At 39.5% G+C, this 25,887-nt stretch overlaps 1 protein-coding gene across 1 annotated transcript in view; it reads left to right on the forward strand.

Moving 5' to 3' along the window:
• LOC150090990 (patched domain-containing protein 3-like) overlaps positions 1-25,887 on the forward strand; it is an 85,802-nt gene that overhangs the window by 52,480 nt on the left and 7,435 nt on the right. Inside the window, exon 2 of the mRNA XM_090373725.1 lies at positions 7,146-7,478. Within this exon, the coding sequence (XP_090229851.1) occupies positions 7,146-7,478 (333 nt within the window). The remainder of the gene's footprint in view (positions 1-7,145; positions 7,479-25,887) is intronic.

Here is a 25,887-nt window from a genome sequence, read left to right on the forward strand (position 1 = left end):
TATCTTTATGTTTCTGAAGTGCCATCCACTACTGCTAATGCAGATGTTAAGCAGATTTAATGTGTCGAATATCAAATGTTCAAATGAGATAACTTAAAAGCAGGCTTTATTTCCATTTCCAAGACTCAAGTGAGATTAAATATATTTCTCTACAGGCTTATGATATTTCTCTACTTTTCCAAATTTTACAGTCAAGCATGGTGGTGTACAACAACGAAGTATGCACTTCCGATAACAGGGAGATGAGTTGTCTAAACGGTGTGAAAGAGCAGTGCTATTCGCTCCATGCTCAATGAACTAATAATGAAGCACCTGTTAACAGATTGTTCACAATATCGGTGTTAATATGCGCACTTGAGCATTGAAAATGCATTTGAAGCAATCTTTGTAGACAGCCACCTGCACATTGCTGCATTACTATGAGGGTCACTCAAAAAGTAATGCACAACAACTTTTTTTTTATAAAGCTATACCTGTTTTAAAATGCTGTAACTGTAATACATCCTTGCGTCATGTTAAGAAAATGACTTCATCAACGTGACTTCCTTCACCAATATTTGTCAGAAGCTCTAGTAAGATATCGAGTTGTCAGTTTGCTAGAAAAAGAGTCTAGCAGAAACATTTACAGGCGGGCCTCGATTAACGCGATTAATTCGTCCCGCGAGTGCATCGCGCAAAACGGAAACGCGTTAATCGAATATAATAACCAATAGGAAAAATTATAATTGGTCCTTGACCTTCTGGAATGTACATAAAGAATTTTAAAAATACCTTTTAAATAACTTTTTAACTGTTTAACTTTTTAAAAGATAATGAAAATAATTATGGAATTAAATGTTTATTGCATAAAACAGCGGTTCTTAAACTGTGCGCCGCGGAATATTTTAAATTTTCGAGGGAAACACAGCGATACTCGACATCTGTCGGACACCGCGCGAACTACTAGCTCGAGGTAGTTCACAGTTTCAGCATTTCTTATTAAGTTGTTTGGACCTAACTACTAAACGAAACTGTTGGGTATTTCTTTTGGTCTGGGTGCGCCTCGAAAAAATTACTGAGACACTAAGGACGCCGTGAACCGAGAAAGTTTGGGAACCTCTGACATAAAATACACAATGAAGAAATGACTGTTGGGGAAATATTTGAATAGTGTTGACTTTCTCTTTTCATCAATCAATTTCCGATAGCCGACAACAATCTTCTCTGGGCCCTGGCGAAATAAATATCGCAGAGAACATCAAACCTTTTGTTTGAGGTTCTATGCGATACGAAAGATTTCATCTAATTCTTTTACCGTTATCTCCTTCGCGGTAACATTTTCATCTGGCTCATTTAAAAATTTGAATTTTTAAATGCAAGTCTGCATTGACTTTATTAGCAGGAGACAAACACGTCTTCTTCCGATGGTTGATGGAACACACCGAGGCGGGCAGCAGGCGAGCGTTTGTTTATTGACCGTACGACTCGCGGTAAGCTTAACGCGCGATTCAAATCTTTTTCAACTATCGCATAAAAAAAAAAAAAAAAAGATCGCGTTAACTGGAAATTTGAATCGTGTAAAGTGAAAAGTGGTATCATTTTTCAAATAACGTTAACTGAATATCCCGTTAATCGAACTCGCGTTATGCGAGGCCTAGCTGTATATTCGATTACAGGTTTATGGGGACGATGCTCTCGACAGCAGCACAGATGCAGTTGCGCAGAATTGCGTGTCTATGTTCTGAATATTATCCGCCTTACTCAGAGACCAACTGTGTTACAGTCAACACATCGATCCTATACACATGCTGTACTGGCTTATTTGTTTCAAATGGTTTGCTTGCTTCGCGCTCACTAAAAATTTGATAACTCCAAGGCGCCTCTCATGATATTCATGGCAGCCATGCTCTAGGCCCTAGAGCATGGCTGCCATGCTCTAGGGCCTAGAGCAGTTTAACTACCAGTCCTCCCTAGAGTCTAGGGAGGACTGGTAGTTAAAAGGGTGTCCAGGAACACCCTTTCTGGAGGGGCGGGCGATAAACAGAAAAACACAAATAAAAGTTGGTGAAAAACGTACTGTGTTTATCTTAACAGAAACTGAATATTTGTAGAACGTAGAAAAAAGTGAAACAGCAGTTTCAACTTTAGTGTAGTGTCAGCCAATTGTCAGAGATCCGCATATAGATAACCTATGCAAGATATATGAAAAATAAACATATAATAATTGCTGAATGTCTATTTGTCAGACTTTAATGAAATTGGTGAATCTTATAGAAATTTTGATAAAAGAACAAAATATAAAATTCCCATTGGAAGTCGAATTGTTTCATGCGAACAGACAGAGACAGATAAGGTGAAAATAATAGGTATTTTACGCATTTTCGAATGTAGTGGTCCATTTTCACCAAAACTGAAAAGTTTTTGAAAAGGTAACAGATGTTTCTGTGAAAAAGAAACACTCAACAATAAAACGACAGATAAATGAATGCACTACTTTTCGATATAGTTATCCATCACATTAAGGCACTTTGTTGGAGGAACATTCCCATTCATCAAGGTTTCATACACCGTTTAATTCTGTCGTCATTCAAATCGATTCTCTGCCAAATGTTTATTCATAGGCCCAAACAGAAGGAAACGAGGTATCTATTTCAGCTTTGCCCAACCACAACTCCTCAGATTAGAAGACAGATGATACAGTACTATGCAACGGGAACTACAATATAAAAACAGCTTATTCAAATCTTTAGTGGAACCATGAAACATAAAATTAATGTCTAACCACGATTTTTGCAATTTATTGTAAATAACAGTGGATATTACTGTAAATATTATGAACGATTGTTATTCTGCCTCTTTCTGAATACCATTCTAGCCGGTATATAAAAGTGGTGAAAACAAACGTTTGCTAAAATAAACAGATTGTAGTAGTAGTAGTAATAATAATAATAACTGAAGGTCGCAAGGGAGAGTGTCAGACCATTCTGCGGATGAGAGGGCAGTGGGGATGTTCAGTCCTATTTGAACTGACTGCACCATACAGAGCTAGCAGTTTCAAATAGGATAGCTATTATGGTTTATTCACGTAATGGCAACAAAAGTGTTCAGCATCCTGTAATAGCAAGAAAACATGCTACGTACACTGAGTTATCACTGAATTATGACCACCCCTATGAAAACTGAATGCGATCCGTTGACCACGTGAGGTACGAGAGTGCGGAGTTAGTCGACCTACGTAGCATAGATAAGGTGTCGGTGGTTCAGTAGGTAGTAAAATTCCGAGCGTGATGGGTAAAAGGAAGGATTTATCAGACTTTGATAAAGGACAGATTGTGGGAGCTTGACGAGCTGGTGCCTCGATTTCCCAAACGGCTGAACTTGTGAGGTGTTAGAGCCGCCGTAGTTAAAATGTACCAGGACTGGCTTCAAAATGGTAAAACAACGACCCGACGGCAAAACCGCAAAGGTCAACGAAAGGTTGATGTCAGAGGAGAGCGCCGAGTCCGAAGATTCGTACAGGCGCAGCACTGTTGAAGAGTTGACAACCCAATACAACGTGGGCCAACCCGGAACAATATCTGGTATGACCATGCGTCGCACGCTCGCACGTATGGGCTATACTAGCAGACGACCCGTACGACATCCTCTCCTAACCAAGGTTCATCGGCGCAAAGGATTCGCCTGGTGCAAAGAGAATGCATGGACGTTAGAAGAAGGTGTGCTGGTCGGATGAGTCACGTTATTTACTCCACACCGTGGATGGTCGTTTATGGATTTGGCGTCAACATGAGGCTCTTGATCCATTATGCATGGTATCAAAAGTGCAGGCTGGTGGAAGCGATTGTATGGTGTGGGGCATGTTTCACTGGCAGGAACTTGGACCCCTAGTGCATGTGGAACAACGCATCGCTTATCTCCGCTATCGTCAACTGCTTGCTGACTGTGTGCACCCCGCTATGTTACACTTTTTCCCGAATGGCGATGGTGTCTTCCAAGATGACAATGTGCCCAGCCATCGGGCACTTGTGCAAGAATGGTTTGAGGAAGACAGTTCTGACTTCTAGCATATCGATTGGCCTATTAAGCATTTGGGTTTGATTTTGGATGACCGGCTGGGTTTTCATCTGCACGTGTCACATTTGAGGGATAAACTAAAGAAATTTACTTCTTTCGTGATGCGTATTTCCAGGAAAGAGTGGGGTCTTAATAAACGCACGATGCTATTATACTACAAGACCATTTTCTTGCCGATTGTCGCATATGCTGCGGGAGTTTGGATGAATGCTGTGATCAAGGTCAAAATTAAAAATCAACTTATGTCGCTGCAGAGATCTATGTTGCTAGCATTGCTGTATGCTCCTCGGACTGTCTCGACGGTTGCACTGCAGGTGATCGCAGGTGCTCTTCCAGTTGATTTATATGTATTGTACCGTGGTATGTTATATGCACTAAGAAAAGGAATTTCGGCTCAGTGCCTGGGCATCTATTGACCTGACTGCCAACATTAAAGAGGAAAAAGTCAGAATTTGGAACTCCCTCATTGCCATGTGGAGGATTCGATGGAGCTCTTCTGCATTTGGCGAGACAACAAGAAGAATTATTCCAGCGGCGGATTTTGCTATGTCAAAGACAGTGTCTTCTTGGTTTTGTCCTACGATGTTTACAAGTTATATATTGACCGGACACGGATCTTTTCGTGACAAACTATTTTCAAAAGGATTGGAGCCTGATCCGTGGTGTTCTTGTGGTGATGCAGAAACTTGGACGCACGTGTTGTTTGTTTGTCCTTTTTATGGATCAGAGCGTCGTCGACTTTTCGACGAGGTTTCTCCCTTTACTGAGGATAACGTGGAGATCCTTTTACAAGATGCATCTAGCTTCCGGGCTCTGCAGAGATTTGCTGCCGCTGTGTTTGCCAGAAGAACAATCATAAGGAACTTTTCAGATCTAGAGTTGGCAGCATATGTGAATCATGCATGATTGCATCTGGGTTCGGGTGCTTCAGTCGGGGAAGCTATTTGTCCGGTCTGTGGCTCCTGAACATGTACCACTACGGTGGTTTTTTTTTTTTTTTTCCTTGGTTCTCGGGTTTGGGCGGCCTGAGACCAGGGATGTTGGCACCCAACAGTATTGCACTTCCTCTGTTGGGTGCAGGTTAGTGCCTTGCACTTCAGTATACAATAGTAGAGACAGGTCCGGCTCCACGTGCCCAGGGTCGGGCATCAGCCTACAGCTGAAGATATCAGCTGTTTCCTGATGGCAGAGTGACCTGACATAAACAACATACTAAGTTCATAAACATTTCTTTAATACAAGTTTAACCTTTCCTATACAAAATTTGACTATTTTTCTTTAGATATAATTAGTGTAATTTATATCTAAAAATGCTCTTGTTTTGAATATTCAATTTCTTAGCTATGTTTCAGGCCCACTTTACAGTTATCTGTTTTATTTAAAGAATTAGGTGGAGATGGGCATATGCCTGGGAACCACCCCGACACAGTATACACACACACACACATATCGATTGGCCTCCGAACTCCCATAGAGCATTTGTGGGACACTATGGAAAGGCATATCAGGTATCTGGATACACCAATCACCTCCATACATGCGTTGCTGGGCGCGTTACACACAGCTTGGTTGGCCATACCTCCCGAAAGCTTCTGACATTTTGTTGAATCAATGCTGTACTGAAGCAGCACGTCGGATAGCTGCTGTACTGAAGCCAAATGAAGGACCTACGAAGTATTAGGTAGGTGGTCATAATTCAGTGATCACTCAGTGTATGTGCTTTCATTCATGCGGCGTTTAATTACCGAGAAAGGTGCGGCTCCCGCCAAAGTGTAACCAGAATTGACCTTATAAGGTCAGGCGCGCGGGTGCCTAAGTACATGTGCCTTGAGTGACCGGGGTTCAAGCCCGTGACTACTGAATACGGTGTTGTTTCTTGTATTCAATCTATCATGCGAACTCCTCTGATCGTTTGGTCGTCCCGGAGTATAAACAGAAAATTTATTTTTATTTATTTAATGACTAGTGAGAACACGATTGCACTACCCAGTAGACACCAACATCCGGATAAAATCATAAATTCCGCACAATTTACCTAATATAAATAAAAATGAGAAAAGTTAACTTCGTAAGGGCGGAACGTGTAGGAATAATATCAGTTATAATTAAAATAACATTACTGTCAACAACATTTTGATCCTCCATGAGCATTTCTAAACTTCCCAAGAGCACTTATCTAGAGGGGTCCTCCTAGGGCGCCGAATACCCTTGTGCTGTCCACGAGTGAAAAGCTATCCATCCATCTCATGCTTTTAAATATCCAGCAGTTATCTTAGCGGTGTAATGCGAGTTACAGCAGATTCAAATAACTTCAATAAACTGAAGATACTGCCTAAAATGAACAAAGCAGTGCCACATCACTGTTAGTAAGAGCAAGTGGCTGAACAGCGTGAGCTCATGTAATTAGTCAAGGGAGAGCTGAAATATTACCCAGAAAAAACAAACAAAAATTAATTATTAAAACATTTGAATCGTGTTTCATGTCGTAGTTCGCCACGCGTAAAACAGCAGTCATGATCATAACAACAGTTACTGGAGAGCCTCCATGTTGAGATAACAACGATCAACCATGCAATGCGAACTGGGGTGTTGTTAGTAATTATCAATTACCGTAACTGAATGAATTACATTTATAAGTGCATATTATGTATTACATAAATCAATTGTCTCTAAGTCGTTAAAACTAGTGACGAAGTACTTTCATAACGGCAAGATGGGGAAATAAGCAAAAGCATTTAACTTGAATTTAACAAGTAAATAGAATTAAGCAATGAATTAAAACCGGCTATGGTTACATAAAAATAACGGCAATAAATAAATTATTTAGTTTTTTTATTTACTTTGTTATTTCTTTTGTTATATTATATTTACGCAATTAATGAAAAAAATTGTCCTTATTGCTCGCTTCTGGAACTTATACATTACGTGCTATGTGGAATTGTTAAAATATATTTTTAAAAATAACTGAAAATGAATTTGATTATTTTTTAAATATTGCGAAACAAAGTAAAATTTTAAAAAACTGAAAGTAAAGACTATTTTCGGATAATGATGAGAAGCAGGTATTAATTTAGGCTTTTTCTTTTCTCTAGGTATTGGAATGGATGACACGTTTGTCTTACTGGCCGCTTGGCGACGTACAGACCAGAATCGGAGCGTTCCCGAACGCTTAGCACAGTGTTACGGAGACGCAGGAGTTTCTATTACAATCACATCGCTGACCAACTTCATTTCATTTTGGATTGGAGTGATAACCCCTTTTCCGTCCGTTCGCATCTTCTGTATTTATACATCCATGGCTGTTCTCTTCACCTACATCTACCACATCACTTTTTTTGGAGGCTGCCTGGCTGTCTACGGATACGCAGAACGGCGAAATCTTCATTCCATAGTATGCGTTCCAACGATGCCCAGATCATTAGCCAGTAAGTAAATCAATTTTATTGCACGCATTAATATCTGTGGTGTGTGCTTTACTTGCATTTCTTATATAGTAAAACAATTAAAAGTGTGGTCATACAGTGTCAATTTGTGGCTCTGATAAAAAAAAAATTATACTTTGTCTTCCACTATTAAGAAACATTTGCACAAATATATATCTCAGTATTTTATTCTCATCGTTTGCACAATTTTTTGCCCTAATAATTTCTGTTTCTTCGTTTGACTCGATTAAAAATACACTCACCAGACGGCTGCACAATACTTCAAGCATGGCACATTTTCAATATTAATTTAAATAAGGAATTATAATTTTTTTTTCTCGCTCTCTGTTAAAATTCAGGGTGATCCTTCTAGATTTGAAGTTGCTGAATTCAAATATGGTAACCATATTGCTGTAACACTCACCAATTTTAAGGAAGAGATTTAAGTCAAAAACTAAGTTCCTATTAAAAAAGACTTCATATATTTTAAGAAAATGTTACATACAGTACTAAATATTGAACAATGGGTCTATTAACCTTATTATATTCACAAAAATGTTTAACTGATAACAAAACACTTATTTTGTCGGTTTTTTTTTTTTTTTTTTTGCATTTTATAATCGTCCATTGGTGTTCCCTGTACGAGATGCCAACAGTCTAATGCCAACATATTGGCACTCGATTTTCCGTGGTATCTTTTTACCATTTGAGAAATATCTTGGTGAGACCTTTCACCGTGTTCATCAGAGATAGCTGCCAAGTTTTCAGGAAAAAAAAGTCTAAATAGGAATGTAGGAAATGAAGCTTTAACGACAGACCTTGATTTTCGGTCCATTAACCTACATATCTGAAAACCGAGGGTAATGAGAACTTTTTAAGCGGATATCTCAGTTTTTAAATTTATTTCCTACGAATCTGTAGAAATTATTTCGGGGAGGAAATTGATGCCGATCAAAAATCAAAATCCAATTTTGATTTTTGATTTATTGATTATAATTAATACAGATGAACTTTGACATCGCAGAATTCACAGACATTCTGGGTCGCCAAGCATGGGGTTCTTGTCAAAAATTCAAGTCCTTCGTTGAATGCTTTTTCACTTACATACTTGTCATTGTGATAAACATTCATTTGTATACTAAGTTTGGAAAAAATTTCGCAAAGTTTCACGATTTTCTTTTGACAAAAACTATAACTAGCTGCGAAAAGAAAATTCGGCGCTTCCCTTTCATAAATGACGCTGAGTACTGATAAAACTAGTCTTGCTGTGCCTATTATAGTTAATGGATATACATACATCCGATGGTATCAACGTAGCTGCGTCTTATTACTGTTTCTTAATAAGCCAATATTAACAAAAAATTCATGGGTAAGACCTAATTTTTCCTTACTTCATTTTAACATTCTTCGCTATAGAAGAGTTTTCCTTACAGCGATATGTTGTGGAAAATGGGATAATAACTTTGAAAGCGTTTTGAAAGATAAAGAGAGAGAATGGGATATTCCCCATTAATTTTTTGATAGTAAAAAAGTCAAAATCCCGAAAGTCTGTTTTATTGTGGTATCTTTTCACATGCCAAAAATCTTAATTTCGCCTCATTTTCAGTAGAGGAAGATCGCACAATCCATACATTCATCTCATAGTATTTCAGACTGGAAATGTATCAGCTGTGGACTCTGCTGGAAATTAAATAACGAATGATATCACCAGAAAATTAAACTCCTTTTGGTCACTTCAAGTACCGTTTTAACCTGTGAAAATGCAAATATACTGTCGTCCTGAAATGGCCAACATTCATCGTATTCCACACCCAGGGAATATTCACTACGCAAAGACCAAGGCTTATTCGAGAATGTAGCATTTCAACAGAAAGTGCTAGGATTGCAAATATTAAGACTACTTCCATACGTACTTCAATGAAACATCAATCCCTTAGTCATCTGGCCATCGGCACCTGAATCATATTAAAAGAAATTTCTTGCACTGGAATACTGGCTGCTACAACAGATAAACAGGGTGGGGAGAAACCCTCGAACATCTCCAGCTCAATCCTTTACATCAACCTAAATGCAGCACTACAGAGACATCAAGTATTGGCTAAGAATATACTCATCTCAGCTCAGATCTATACAAGGAATTGTCATTCTACTCTAGAGGGCATTATCTCTAGTCCATAAGTTGTGGGAAGATCATGCAATTATGCGCCCGCTTCCCTGCGATAACCTTCATTCATTCAGTTTGAACAATATTAACATATTGAAGAAACTCTTCTCTGCAAATACGTCGACTTGCTCAACTACTTGAATACTGAGCTGGATAAGTTTTGCACTTACGAAGCATAATGGAAACAAATTCTGAAAACATCTCATATATTTATGCAAATGCGAAATTCAGAAAGTGTTAAACGAAATCATTTCAGATCATGTATCTTAATCTCGAGAAATTTGGTAAATCACATATTTATAATAGAATATGTGATTAGAATAATAGAATAGAATAAGAGAATTTTAATTCATTCTCTTTTACACAGAACTTCAAAAGATTGATCTCAGAAAAATGATGCAAGTAAGACCAACTCTAAAATAAATATATGGTCTATTATTTTCCACATTAAAGGAACTACTGAGCAGATCACTTTGTCTCTGGTGGCTGTAATTTGTGGTAGTGACTCGGATATAATTAACAATATTAACAATCCCAGAGAAACACATCGATTAGGGCAGGGAAAGTGCTTTCACGACCAGAAAATATCGATGAAGCATGCAGTGTCTCACTCTCACGTTCTGATTATACAAAGAGATAGTTATTTTTCACCAGGGACAAAATGTGACAATTTTTGCTTCTCTATTAAACCAAAATTGTGAATTGTACAGCAAAGGCTGGTAGTATTTGTTGTTGTTTTAGTATTTTGGGCGCATCAGCAACTTAGGCCATATTGCACCGTATATAATGTCTGTAAACAACTTGTGTCTCCGGTTGATTTGCTGTTTACTGAACGAAAAACTTAGTTTACGGGAGAAAAAATCATGCTACCCTCGCTTGAGACCGACTAACTCAGTCACGTTGTGAAAATGACACCCATAAAAATTCCTCGCGTCATTGACAAGATTCGAACTCAGGTCTTCACCACTTCAGGTGTGGGGAGGACAGTGATTATACCAAATGTGCTACCAACGAGGATCAGGATGGTGCTCTGACTCGGCATCATTATCCACTGGCTGACTGGTACACGCCAGATAGCTGATCGAAGTCTGAAGTGCCTTCAATTTTCTTGCCAAAATGTCAAGAGTTTCAGTGACTTCTACAAGCAAATACTGCCACCATGAGTGTCAAAACGTTGCAAAGTCAGATAGCATATGTGATAGCCGTCTGAACTATTATGGGCTCTGCCTTTTCCTTGCGATCTTTGTACAATCGTACAAAGATCGCAAGAAAAAGATACATTGACAGGATTCCACACATGAACACCGTCAGAAGTGTAAATCCGGAGTTGACTGCAACGAAATGCCGAAGAAGCTGCCCCCCCCCCCCAACCAACACTCCTGAGGTCTCTCTCTCTCCATAGTCTTTACGACTACAGCTTCACATTCCCCACCAACAGAAATGTAAATTTCAGCATTATTGTGATGGTACTTAAATTTGCTTCATAGAAGTATCACTTGATATTATTTATAAATGAGGTATCGACATGACACGGCTACTAGTTGCCTTATTAGTAAAACGTTATTCTGCATAGGAGTAGGTTCTAAGTACAAGATGTAACAGTGTTGTTGTATCTGTTGTACTTTCAAAGCAGAGCAGATACAACGACAAGATAAAACAAAGTTTAAATTACTAAAGAAATGTTTGGCAGCATGTATACATTCAATATCCGCCCTTTTTTATCAATACATTTTTGCATTGTTCTCCAACTCACACATGCACTGTGGCTAAAAGATGGATCCTGCTGTTGAAGCCAGCCTGCCACCGTCTTTTACAACTGCTCATCATTCAAAAAAGTGTTTCCACAGAGATATCTCTTCAAATGTCCAAACAGAAAAAAAATCATACAGAACCAAGTCCGGCTATGTGAGGGTGAGGCAAAACTCTCCACTATAGGTCTGAAATTTTCATCAGAATCAAATGGGCAGTGTGTGTCGTGGCATTATCATGGTGTAGCATGATTTTTTGTCCTGTTATAGCCTTATTTTTTATTTATATAAGCTTACTAAGTGTTTGGCAATATCTTTCCCTATTTATATCTAACTTTTCTCTAAAAAGACAACAAAATTGGGCCTTATCTATCCTAAAGTGTGTCCATAATTTTTTTGTGATGATCTGGAAATTCGAGGGTTCTTTCCTTCGATAGAGATGACGAATATGTCCATCCCACAGATTGGTGTTGAGCATTAAGGGTCATAATGGAAGATCCAATTTCCATTACCTGCTATTAGGCTTTAAAAGTCTCCTTGAAAGTTACTGCACTCCAGCAGAACCTTACACTTACTCCCAAAGACTCAAGGCTATTCAAAATGGCGAATCGCCCTGGGCTGCAATTGTTGTCAGAAATTTCCAGATTACGGTCACTAAAATAACTTCTCTGTGCTCTCCGCTTGCCGCCTGTGCTCAAATCTCTACACAGTTTGGCTCACTTTACATTGTCTCTCTCTCTGTACAAGATCGAATGAAGATATCACTGCCACCATTAAAGTACCTTCAGTCAGTCAACACGCTTCTCTCACCTGACAAATTACTTACCTCCATGGATGTGAATTGCCGTTCGGCCTTGTGGCACGGCACAGCACAACTCCTGACAGAGCTGGATCCCACCGCGACAACAGCTTGAAGACTTCTTGCTTACCACCATCCTGGATGTCCTCAATAAACCTGTCTATCTCCCAACGTTTATCAGAAAGCTTTGGGAGAGTACTATAGACGTCACACTTGCTTCGAGATCAATCACCCATTGCTTTCAATTCTGGCAAGTCCAAGAGATCTGGATGATCTGTGATCACAGGGCCATTTTTTCTCTGCGGGTCTATGGACCAGGCACTCCAGAGTTCCAAGACATCGTCCGATACATCCTGAAATCTGCCAAATGGTAATTTTTCGTCTCAGCTTCCTGATGACAACGTTGCCTCTCTTGCTTCTGTCCGGCCTCTGACCAGCTAAATAACTTGACGAAGATCATCATCCACGCTTGCGACCAAGCTATCAAAAAGAAGAAACCCCATCACAGAGCTGTTCAGTGGTGTCCAGAATTGCAATATCTCCGCAGGGCTGTTCATTACTTCCGGAAAGACTTCCAGCGGCAGCCTGAGATGAATGCCTGTAGCGAAGTATACAGGATCCTGAGAAACCGATACACCACCCTTATTATATCTAAGAATTGTCTCTTTTACGGGAAACAGTGACCCATGAGAACTTGTTTACTATGTCGTAACTGACAAGCTCCCCAGAGGAGAAATTGCAATTGATGATCCATTTTAAGGTACCAGGTATTTATAAATATTTGAAGCAATGAATGTTACCCCGTCATTTTGCTTTCTGTACCTGCCGAAACAACTGCTGGCTCAAGAATATTCAGTAGGTGGGTCGTGAGCCGTTAAAAAAACAGAGATCGATCGCTAACGCTGCTACCAAGTCAGGAGGCTTCGCGCGATGAGGAATTCGGCTGAAATCGCTTTGCAATGTGACAACAGCCTCACATACACAAGTAAAGATATCAATAATAGCTTTATTTTATGTTAACATAATTTAACCTTTATAAAAGTTAAATGGTAGATGTGTTTTAAAAAAAAAGAAAAACGTTTGGCATTTTCAATAAAAAAAGTTCATTTGCTTTAACATACCCGTATTTAAGTACGGTATTAGAAGTACGAAATCTGTTCTTGGCAGCTGATTAATAAGAAAGAATGGGAGATGATGTCGAAAGAGACGAAGAACACATGACGTGGAGAAGCTTTATGAGGACACAATGACATCATCACTGAAATCATCTGTAAAGGCATATGACTAATATTGAAATAATAAGGGATTGTATAGAAACAAAAATAACTTGTCCAATGAAAATTTTGCTTAACTGACTTGTTGATTCATTAGAAAAGAATACATAATCATCTGAAATATATACTGAAATTCTCATACAACAGATTTCTTTTGTCTGTTTATTGTCTTCAAGTACAGTATCTCTTTTCCTGCCCTCGGTGTTCCTCTAAAACATTCATATTTCGTCAGTGCAAAAGAGCCTTCGTGTAAAGGAAAATGGCTTTACGAAAGCAAGTGTGTCCTACTAAAGCTCACCACCAGACTGTTTAATTTGTAAACAGGTTTCCTGATTGGGAAAAAAATAAAATAAAATAAAAGAAAACAGGTTTTTCTCATAGCAGGAATTTTCTTTCTTTTCTTCTTCGAAAATAGCCATTGCCTTTTTCTGTCCAGGTAGGAATTTTGAATTAAATTTGATATTCGCCGTAAACTGATAGGAAAGTTCACTAGGACCGTACTGAACCTAAAATTGCGACAGATTTCCCAAAGATTTTTATGCGTAAAGCGACTATTGTCTTCCCCACGTCCACCCGTCCGCATGTAATAATTGGAATATATAGCGTTTCATGAAATTTTATACTGGGCTCGTTCAGAAAAATTCGTGGAGCCATCTCAGATTTTACAATATATATACGGATAGTCTGTGTGATATGTATTAGCAAAAAGAAAAGAAATAATAATTAGTGGATTTTACTGTTCGAATTTTAATAAAATTTAACAATGCTGAGCAAATCGTTCTAAAAGAGCAAAATATAAAATCTCATGAAAATCTAGTCACTGGAAGTCGAATTATTATATTTGGAAGGAAAAGAAATAATAATTACCAGTTGGTTCGATTTTAAATAAAACTTTTGGAACGGCATGAACATTTCTGTCTAAAAGAGCCAAATATAAAATTTATAAAGTTTATCTTATTTGTTGGATGAAATGTGTCATATAAAATGCAATAATTTTAGATGGAATTTAATAAGCACTGTTTTAAATGAAGGTTAGATGCTTAGATAAGCCGAGACTACGAAGGCGATTGTGCGCCAGTATTCGATGTCCTTTAGTTTCTGGGTTGTACTGGAACATCCAACTTTCATTGCAAGTAATTAAAGTTCTCAGAAAGTCTAGATCTCCATTTTTTTTTTCAAAAGGTCTTCCAAACTTGGAGTCTTCTCATTATTCAATCTTCATTCAAAATTTTTGGCACCATCTTTGCATACGCTTTCCTCACGCCTAAATTTTCAGTTAAAATGTGTTTCTTTTATCCATAATGAGTTCTGATGCAACCATTCTAATGCTTAAACGACGATTGTTTTGTTTGTTTGTTATTTGGTTTTAAGGTGCATTAGCAACTAAGGCCATATTGCTCCGGGGATATGAGGTGGTCATTCCCTCTTTCCGCATCCTCCGTATTTGGTGCTTAAACGACGACTGCTTCTAATTAATATCCTTATCCGTTATTCGGTCCACATTTTCATCAGTTTTCATGAATACCGGACGAACTGGCCATTCATCGTCTTTGACATTCTCTCTTACTTCCAAACATCTTTTATGCTATTCAAATACGCGAGCTCTTGACATAGTATCTTCCCCATAAAATTGACGTAACAACACATAACTTTCGGTTGGTGTTTTCTTTAGTTTTGTTAAAACTTGAGGTTGATTTGTTGTTCGATTCTTTTGTCTGTCATTTTTCCGAAAAATGCAAAAACACAAGGTAATGAAAACCTGTCTCACTGCAAAGCGAAAAAGCGTGTTGAAACGTGACTTCACAGAAAACTAGCAAAACGTTCAAGGTCAATTGCTGCGTCTTTGTTTAACAGGGCGCTTGGTGTGTAGTGGCGGCTGCGCGCATTCTCGTTATTTAATAGCCACACATCTCTCTCTCTCTCTCTCTCTCTCTCTCTCTCTCTCTCTCTCTCTCTCTCTCTCTCTCATATATATATATATATATATATATATATATACATACATACAGGGTGTCTCAAAAATATTGGTACAAACGTTTAGGGGAGGTAGGTAACATCTAAAGGAATGTGAATCGCATAGGAACCCATAACCGGAAACGTCCCTGGAAAGTAGTAGCATAGGCACAAGAAGCAGAAATGACACAAGACAGTAATTAGTGGCAAACATTTATTTGACATAATATTAACAATGGAGTACGAGATGGATACATTTCATGATGTTACAACATATGCTCGAAGGTTCCAACATGAGACGCGATGCATGCGTGACACTGACGCAACATGGATTGGCGGACACGGTCGAACACACCTGGAGTTTCTTGGACAGTACCAGCAGCGCAGACGAGTCTCGCCATTTCCGTCTCCACAGGCGATTCATACACGATAGATTTGAGGGCCCCCCCACAGAAAGAAATCAAGGCTCGATAAATCAGGTGAGCGTGGGGGACAGGCAACAGGTCCACCACGGCCAATCCATCGACGCCCAAAACGCCTGTTCAAATGGTCACGAACACACCTTCCATAATGGGCAGGCGCCCCGTCATGTCAAAACTCAACAGTTTTGTCATGCTACTATATATATATATATATATATATGATATTCCCGTGTATATATATATATATATATATATATATACGGGAGAAAAAAGCATGCAACCTTCGCCTGAGAGGGACTAACTCAGCCACGTTGTGAAACTTGTACTTGAGAGAACCCATTTTCAGTCCACAGAAGACATTGAGAAAAAAACTACCGAAGTATTAAAACGGCTTAGAGATGATGACTTCCTGAAATGTTTCTGTACTTGAAAGAAACGTATGGAACGGTGTGTGTGCAAGCACAATGCAATTATTTTGAAGGGGATAACTTGTAAGGTACGAAATATTTCATTATGTTTATTTTATTGGAACAATCTCGTTATTTAATAGCCACACCTCCTATCTCTTCTCAAGCGAACTACATTCAGAAGTCTTACGTAAGGGTGCTTCCCTGGAAACAGCAGCAATATGCAGCTGATGCTTCTCGCTGGCTATGAACACATAGAAAGCAGTTGACCAGTGCAAAACTTGTCCCCACCGCATACCGAGAAGCTGCACTTTGGTCCTTGAGGCTGTCGCAGACATTCTCTCAGATGTGCCAGACAAGCTGTGCTTGCTATCTGGGAGTCTAAAACGCTGATGGAACTGATATTCGGGTGACACTCAAGTTAAGTAGACCCAATTTCGGCGAAGTCTGAAAAGTATGTTACAGCCAAATCCTCTGCTTGCGCCTTCACGATATTGGAACTGTTAGTAATCTGGGTATAACCCACATGCGCAAGCACACTGCGGGTGACCACCCAGGTGTGAACCAACGTAAGCAGGGATTGAGGTGTGGTGCCCACATCACACGGAGGAATGCCGCCCTTCTGTGTTACCAGGCAATACTAGGTGATAGATGACTCTCATCAACCAGTGCAATATCACCACTTTGCCAATACCACCACTTTGTTTATTGGAGGCTTGAAGTAGTGGAACCCATGTTTAGTCTCCAGAGCTAAATTCCAGTCAATCCTCCCCCATCTCTTCCATCTTGCAGTATGATTGATGTCTTTTGCGGTTATGACGACACCATGGCGAGATCCAAACTTGCTTATATTTCGAGGGTACAGCTCTAAAACGCTGTTCGCAAGCCGGCCGCTAGTTAGTACACCAGACTGGAGGGAGTCCGAGTAGTGTGTATGCGGGGGGGGGGCATTGTCGAGGCCACGTTATGTCAAGGATCTGGGTATATTCTTACCATGTGTATCCCATATCCAAAATTTTCATTACTTCATACATCATGCCACCCCCAACTTTTTCTTACTATTGAATACACCATGAATAGTCAAACTAATAGAGCAAACTGCGAAAACATCTAGCCTTATCAAACACTTCCTAATTCATTTCACAAATATACGTGGTCTCAGTTCTAATCTCAATGATGGCTATTTATAGTTACAGTCTGCAAAACCCCATGTACTTTTTCTGACAGAATCTCAGTTACTGGTTGATTCAACCACTGCTCATCTCAGTTGCCCATATTATTCGCTGTATAATTCTTTTTGCCTCAAAGGTGGTACTTGTGTATGTGTCCGTTCCGATATTCCTTGTCGGAGACTTGGTAATTTAGAATCTCCTCTTTTCGATCTTCTCTGGCTTAAAATCTCTCTACCTCATTCTATAAAATTCATCTGTTTTCTCTACCGTTCTCCCAATTCCACTAATCACTTGAAACTCTTTGACTTCCTCTCTTTGCAGTTTGACTTTCTGCAGTCCAACTTTCCTAACAGTGAGGTATTTTTCTTTGGTGATTTTAATGTTCACAACTCCATCTGGCTTCCGTTTTATATTCTCACCGATCCAGCTGGTCGAGATGCTGAGGCTTTTAAAATTACTAATGACCTCACACAAATTGTTCATTTACGTACCAGAATATCAGACAATCCTAACCATACAGCCAACACGCTTCGTCATTTTCTCACAAGCAACCCTTCCAAGCACACGGTCGAACTGAGTGGTCCTTTAGGCACCTCAGATCACAACTTGGTGATTGTCTCTTCTCCAATGGCGCCTTTATCTCATGGCTCCCAACCTCGCGTTGTTTGTCATTACAATGTTCTTTTGCATTACAAGAATGAAAAATGGGATGACCTGCGAGATTTCTTTTCCTTAATCGGATTACTGTTTCAAAACTTCTGATGTCAACGTTTGCTCAGATCGTGTCAGTGAAATTATTCGTGTAGGAATGGAATCCTATATTCCACTTTAACCTTAAAATCTCGTCCTCGATCTAAACCTCTTGGTTTTCCAATAAATGTGCTAAACCGTTCAAGAGAAGAATGTTGCATATATGTTGGGTAGTTGGCTTGTTTCCAGTTCTCCAGTTTCATTTTCTGCCTACATCAAGAGCTCTCAACAATTGTAAAGCAGTTATATAGAATTTGAACAGGCTAAGATTAGAAAACTTGCTTCTTGCAGTAATGGTAGCCGAGCATTCTGGTCTTTTGCCCAAGTTACTGGCCGCAACTTTGGCCCATCTCTGCTGCCACCTCAGTCAAGAGCAGATGGTTCTATTGTCACTTCAGCTAAGGATAAAGCTGACCTGCTAGCATCCCATTTTTCTTCCAGCTCATGTATTAATGATCTTGGTAAAACACCTCCCACCATTCCCAGAGCGCTCCATTCAATGCCTCCTGTAGTCTTCCGTCAAAAGGATGTCATAAGGATTTAGACGAATCTTGATGTTAAGAAAGCTCCAAGTCCTGGTGGTATTTCTCCACTTGTTCTCAAAACCTGTGCTCCTGAACTTACTCCTGTTCTTTGTCGCCTTTTTTCACTTTCTTATTCCAAATGTGTTTTTCCTTCTGATGATATGAGCAAATTTACTTTGGAAATTTGCTCATATCTAACCGTTCCTAAAAAGGGTGACAAATCCCTCCCATTCAATTATCGTTCCATTGCAATTACTTCTACTCTTTCTAAAGTAATAGAGAAATCAATTAACTGCCAAATCCTAAACTACCTAGAAACCTTTCGTCTGATCAACGATCGCCAGTATGGATTCCGTCAGTGTCGATCCACTGGTGATATTCTGGCTTATGTTACCCATTTATGGACAAATTCAATGAAAAGTTCGGTGAAACACAAGCAGTTGCTCTTGACATCTCAAAGGCTTTCGATCGTGATTGGCATAAAGGTCTTCTAAACAAGTTTCCATCTATTATGTTTTCAACTATTTTTTGTAATTTGTTATCCAGTTTTCTCACTGACCGCTCACTGAGGGTGATGGTAGATGGCTGTGTCTTCTAACTTCTCCACTAATGCTGGTGTCCCCCAAGGTTCAGTTCTTTCCCTCTTGTATATTAATGACCTTCCTCCATTGACCGGAAATCCTATCCACAGTTTTGCTAATGATAGCATATTGCATTCCACTTTCCATTTTGAGAAACTTTGCCCCTGCTCAATCAGCTTCAACTTCTCGAATATCCGCTACAAATTCCTTAAATGCCGATCTCCAGGTAATTCTCCAGTCGGGCAAAGACAACTTAGTTGATTTCAACCCTTCTAAAACTCAGTCTTCTCTTATGTCTCGCAAAAAGGATTCTTCTGCTCCTATGCTTATCTTTGGTGACACTCCGATTTCTAGGCAAAATGATATATCTCTTTTGGGGATTACCTTGACTTCTAATCTCTCTTGGCACAAGCGCATTACAATTGCTTCCTCTGCATCTAAAAAATTTGGTTTTCTCTTTCGCCCTCGGCGTTACTTTTCTTCCAAACAGTTGTTCACTCAGTGCAAATTGGCCCTACCATGGAATATTGTTCCCACATCTGGGGCAGTGTCCCCAAAACCTCTCTCAGGTTCTAGATTCCATTCAGAAGAGGGCATTTAGGTTAATTAATGACTCATCTCTAACAGAGTCTCTCCACTCTGTCTCATATATGTTATGTTTTTTTTGTTGCATGCCTCTTCTACAGATACTTCCGTGGGCACTGTTCTTCTGAATTGGCTTCTATAATTGCCCTCCTTCAAATTAGTCCGAAAATGTGCCGCCACCTGCCAACATCCATTTACTGTCCAACTTGAAACTCACAGAACCAACTTTTCATCTTCCTCGTTTATTCATTCAACTCCGTATTCATTCATTTTATGGAATTTATTCATTCCATAAAATTTGTATATAAAAAAGAAATAATAATTGCAAGATTTCTATTTGTCTAATTTTAATGAAATTTGGACTGACTTGACAAATATTAGTCCCTCTATTACATGGGAACGGATGATGACGAACAGGCAGACGAACAGATATAGTGAAGACAATCGGTGCAAATGCATATATATATTTTTTTTAAATAAAAATAAAATTCATTTAAAATAAAAATGAAAGAAAATGAAACAGGTACCAGCTGGGAGAAAAATAAACCAATGCATAATAAAATAAGGGGTGTAAACAAGATAAAGGGTATTGCAGAGAGAACGCTCCTAAGATAATTTAGAAAAAGCGAATTAATAAAATAATAAACATGAATTTATAACATGGTAATTAATTCAAATTTAGCGGCGCCCGGAAGATAGCACTAGGTCCAAATTACGTGAAATATCACTAAGATCGGAGACGAAAACCAACTGCAACACGTGACCATCATAATGAAAATAAATAAAATAGACTGATCATTATGCCGCATCTTGTAGGATGGGGGATAATGGTCAGGGGAATCACTGCAATTCGAACGCTAAACAGATCCCTGAAATTGCTGAACCGATACACCGTTCGACCCACAAATGCAATGGTTCTGAATAATGGTGACTCCTTATGCATTCAACAATTATAACAGAACAGATCCAAGCATTCGCGTGGCAACACCGAATCACTGACAAAGTCACAGTTAAATGTGAAAATACCTAGAAGGAATTAGGCTATAGGGGATACATATATACATATATGCAAACCCGCCTAAAAATTACCCTTGGTATAAGTATGAAAAACACTTTTCTTAATTAGAAGTGTTATTATATCTTTATTTTTCCATTGGCTGAATTTGCACTTCTTTGACTTTATTATTAATCTTTTTTTTTTGTTTTGTAAGCAAGAGATGAATCCCTTTTTGAACACTAAAGGGATTCTCTCCTGCAAAACTATAGGAAAAGCACAAGGAAAGCTATTCACGCAGTTTACAAGAATATTTATAATTAAATTGTAAACGTTTTTATAATAAAAAGCCTGGGCAAAATTAAACATTTTTAATAAAAATGTTTGGTTTCGTCCAGGCTTTTGGAAATTAAAATTAAATAGAATAAATTTAAAACAATAATAGTAGTAGTAATAATAATAATAAGTTGTCCATTTCTGTTACAATTGTTGGAACATAACAGCATAACGGAAAGAAGAACACATACACCAAAGGCTTTTTAAGTAACATTGCTTCAGAAGAGAGATATACACTGGGTGATCACGGAATTATGAACAATCCTATGAAAACTGAATGCCGCCCGTTGACCACGTGATATACGAGAGTGCGCAGTTAGTCAACCTGCGTAGCATAGATAAGGTGTCAGTGGTTCTGTAGGTAGTAAAATTCAGAGCGTGATGGGTAAAAGGAAGGATTTATCGGACTTTGATAAAGGACAGATTGTGGGGGTTCGACGAGCTGGTGCCTCGATTTCTCAAACGGCTGAACTGGTGGGGTGTTCGAGGGCCGCCATAGTTAAATTGTACCAGAACTGGCGTCAAAATGGTCAAACAACGACCCGACGGCAAAACTGTAGTCACCAAAAGGTTGATGTTAAATGTAAGCACCGGGTCCTACGACTGGAACAGGCGAAAAGGCGCAGCACTGTTGAAGAGTTGACTACTCAATACAACATGGGCCAACCCGGAACAATATATGGCATGACCATGCGTCGCACGTATGGGCTATACAAACAGATGATCCCTACGGCATCCTCTCCTAACTAAGGTTCAACGGCGTAAAAGACTCGCCTGGTGCAAAAAGCATGCAAGTTGGACGTTAGAAGACTGGAAGGTGTGCTGATCGGATAGGTTACGTTATTTACTCCACACCGTGGATGGTCGTGTACGGATTTGGCGTCAACAACATGAGGCTTTTCATCCACCATGCATGGTATCAAAATGTGCCGTGCATGATATGGTGTAGGGCATGTTTCACTAGCAGGAACTTGGACCCCTGGTGCATGTGGAACAACGTATCACTAGTCTCCGCTATCGTCAACTTCTTGCTGTGTACACCCCGCTATGTTATACTTTTTCCCGAATGGCGATGGTGTCTTCCAAGATGACAATGCACCGAGCTATCGGGCACTTGATGTGCAGGAATGGTGTGAGGAACACAGTTCTGAGTTCCAGCATATCGATTGGCCTCCGAACTCCCCCGACATCAATCACATAGAACACTTGGGGGGACACTACAGAAGGGCATATCAGGCGTCTGAATACACCAATTACCTCCATACCTGCATTGCTAGCCGCATTACACACAGCTTGGTTGGCATACCTCCCGAACGCTTCCGACATCTTGTTGAATCAATTCCGCGTCGGATTGCTGCTGTACTAAGGGCAAAAGGAGGACCTACAAAGTATTAGGTAGGTGGTCATAATTCAGTGATCGCTCAGTGTAAATAACAATATAAAATTTATGCATTTGTGAAATTGTAAAGGTATTACAAAAACAGAGAGACCATGAATAAATTGGAAAATTTATACACATTTCAATATTGAAAATTTTCAGACCCTCCTGCAAAGCTGTAGGAATACGCACAAGGAAAGCTATGCACATAGTTTACGAGTTTATTTACGATTAACTCGTAAACATTTTTATAATCAAATAAAGAAGTTCGCAATCGAAAGCAATTTAAAATGACGAAATGTTCGCATTTACGAATTCAAACACTTTTCAGCACTGTACATTTAAATCAACATATTTACATCGTTAATATATTGGTTGGTAAAACATTTCTTTATCTAATTAAAAATTCAGGAGTTGGTATAGAGGTCATTTTAATTCGAGCCTCTCTCGAAATGTACTGCATTCGTAGTTTCTTAGACCAAGTTAGTGAACTGCCATTTTTTATATTTATAGGAAGTTTGTTCTATGTTTTTGAGTCTCCGTGTTTTATGATTTTCTGTTTGATGGGTTTTCAAGAAATGGAATTTGAGGTCTGCTTTCTTTCTTAAGTTGCACGTTATTTCTTCTTCTTAATGTTGTTGTAGAAAAGGATCTCGAGGGAGGCGGGAAGTCTGGTGTATTCAAAGCTCTGTGAAGCGGTTGATAGATGGCTTAGGAGTCCCTCTTTCTTGTATTGCATTCTCCCTTGTGCAGACTGAGGCATTTCAGGGAAGGCCTCAAATTCAACGAAGACCACCGTTGAGAATGGAGTTGATCTCGAAAAGGTTTCTTAGCAGCTAGTTCTCCATGAGATAATTCCTATAGGTGAAGTGGGACTGAATTAAAGGGAGAAAGACTAATCTCAGAAGGAAAAGATTTATGGTAATCATTTGTTTATCCCAGCTTAACTTACTATCCAGCCAGATTCCTAGAAATCTGGTTTCATTCATTATTTCCAGTTGCTTTTCATTATACACTATTTCGAATACAATATTTAGCGGTTTGTGTTTGGTCCTAAAGACCATATATATTTGGATTTTTTCGGATTACATATGCACTATTTTTTATGAATCCACCTATCCATTACAGAAAGCAAGGAAAGGAACCGGTCGTGGATGCCATCTAGGGGCCCAGCTCTTGGGAAGGAAAATAGGACCCTGAAAAACCAGTTTTACGTGTTTTACGCTCTTTCCTCCTTTTAGCTTCCGATATCGTACTGTCTGTTTCTTATTCTTTCCACCTCCTGAACGTTATATCAGGAGGTATGGAGGTTTTCTGCTTTCCTATAACACAAAACATTTCACCTCTTCTAACATAATTTGTCATATTCTGCCCCTCTACACTAATACATACTATGTAGGGGAGGGAGATGTACAGGCAGCCGGGGAAGCAGATTAGCTGAAAAATATCAGTAAGCTGGTAGCAAAGGGATGCAACAATGTAGAATGAATGAATGAATGAATGAGAATGAAAGACAGAATGAACAGGTTGGGCACTGAGTGAACCAGGAATTATGGTAAAAGGAAATAAATGGCAGTTTTGGTGAAAGAAAGAGTGACCTAGCATGAGGGAAAGAGAGAGTGAATGGGAATGAGTGGAAGAGCAAATGTGGTTGGCCGAGATTAGGAATGACTTACATTACTTTATATATACTAACAAACATTTACTAACCACACAAACACTGCATTCTCCCCTGGCCTGTAAAAAACTTGCGGCTAGGCCTACACCACAACTGAAGAATTACAGTAAGTTGAGGTGCCCAGAGAGTGCAGTGCAGAAATTAAGAGTCGAATAAATGAAATGAAAGCTAGAAGAATGAATGAAAGTGTAAGTGTGTGAGAAAAAGAACACAGACCATAAATGCTACAGTTAAGTACACACTAACACTAGTTTTAATTAGTATTTAAATTTACATTACACATCATTGCCTTTACCCCTGGTGTGTGAGAAAAAGACGAATGAGTGAAAAAAAATATATATATATATAAAACTTCGGAAAAAAAAATTATAAAATGTAAGAAAAAAAGTATAAAATAAAAAAAAAATGAATGAGAATACAGATTATGAATAAAGTAAATGTGTGTCTCCCCACCCCTTCGCCTGGTGGGTTCCCGCTGCCAGCTAACATGTCCCACCCCCAGAGCGGGATGGGCAGCTTACCTGCTTACAGGATTCGACACTACATGGACCTGACAACCGACGAAGACATACTGCGGCTTTGCTGCCGACACGCCACATGGCGATCTGAACTGGGTACTCTAACCGGATTCCCTTTAAAAACCACATCCCCAGGCATGGAGGGGGGGAGACAGAGACCTGTCTCCTCCCTCCCTCCCTCCCCTGCTAACTTTCTACAGATCTCGCCTGCCAAAACGACTTCCATCTTGCTTAAGGGAACATTGGACATAAGGAGGCCACCGCAAATTAAAATAAATCGCGCTACAATCAAATTCGCCCAACAAATGAAATACCTCGGGATCATTTTTGATAGCAAGCTCACATTCCAACTGCATCTCAGGCCCAAGATTAGGAACTACTCGGGCTTGATTGCGCGAGTCTCACGCAGGGACTGGGGGCTGAGTAAACAAACCATGTTGCTATACTACAAGACTACTTTTCTCACGGCGATCACATACGGTGCACCAATACGGTTTCAAGTATCTGGACTCGACACAACGGACAATATTGCTCAAAACCACCCGAGCCTGCAATACTGTGAGCACAGAGGCGCTCCAGGTTCTTACTGGATCCTTACCACTGGATCTCGAAGTGGCCAGATGCGGACTAGCATAGTACGTATCAAAAGGAATCTCTGTGACCTACTCGGGCTTTACGATTGAACCCGCAAACAATATAAAAATGGAAAAGGATCGGCTCTTGGCATACTTAAAACAAGTATGGGAAAACAGGTGGACAGACTCAACCAAAGGGGAGGTGACACGACGCTTCATACCTGATGTAAAGAATATAAGAACCTCACCACATTTGCACAGGAACTCTTTGCCAGAAGAAGAACCTGTTCTGCGATCAGGAACTAAGGGCACAGTACGCCTTGTAGCAGACATTAAACTTCGAAAACACCGGACTATGAGCAAATACACCAGCACTGAAACCCAAATTGTCTGACCCTACCAACCTACTTGAATAGGACGCACACCACAGAAACGATGGGCTCACTGGATGGAAAAGGCACTGAACCGCCCTCCCTGATGATGGAAACAAGATCAACGGACCAGACCCATCCGGGATGCAAAAGAGACACTCCACGAGACACTACCCTGGTCGG

Source organism: Mastigoproctus giganteus, chromosome 1 (genome assembly GCF_048544385.1).
Source record: "Mastigoproctus giganteus isolate SK-2022 chromosome 1, ASM4854438v1, whole genome shotgun sequence".
NCBI lineage: Eukaryota > Metazoa > Arthropoda > Arachnida > Uropygi > Thelyphonidae > Mastigoproctus > Mastigoproctus giganteus.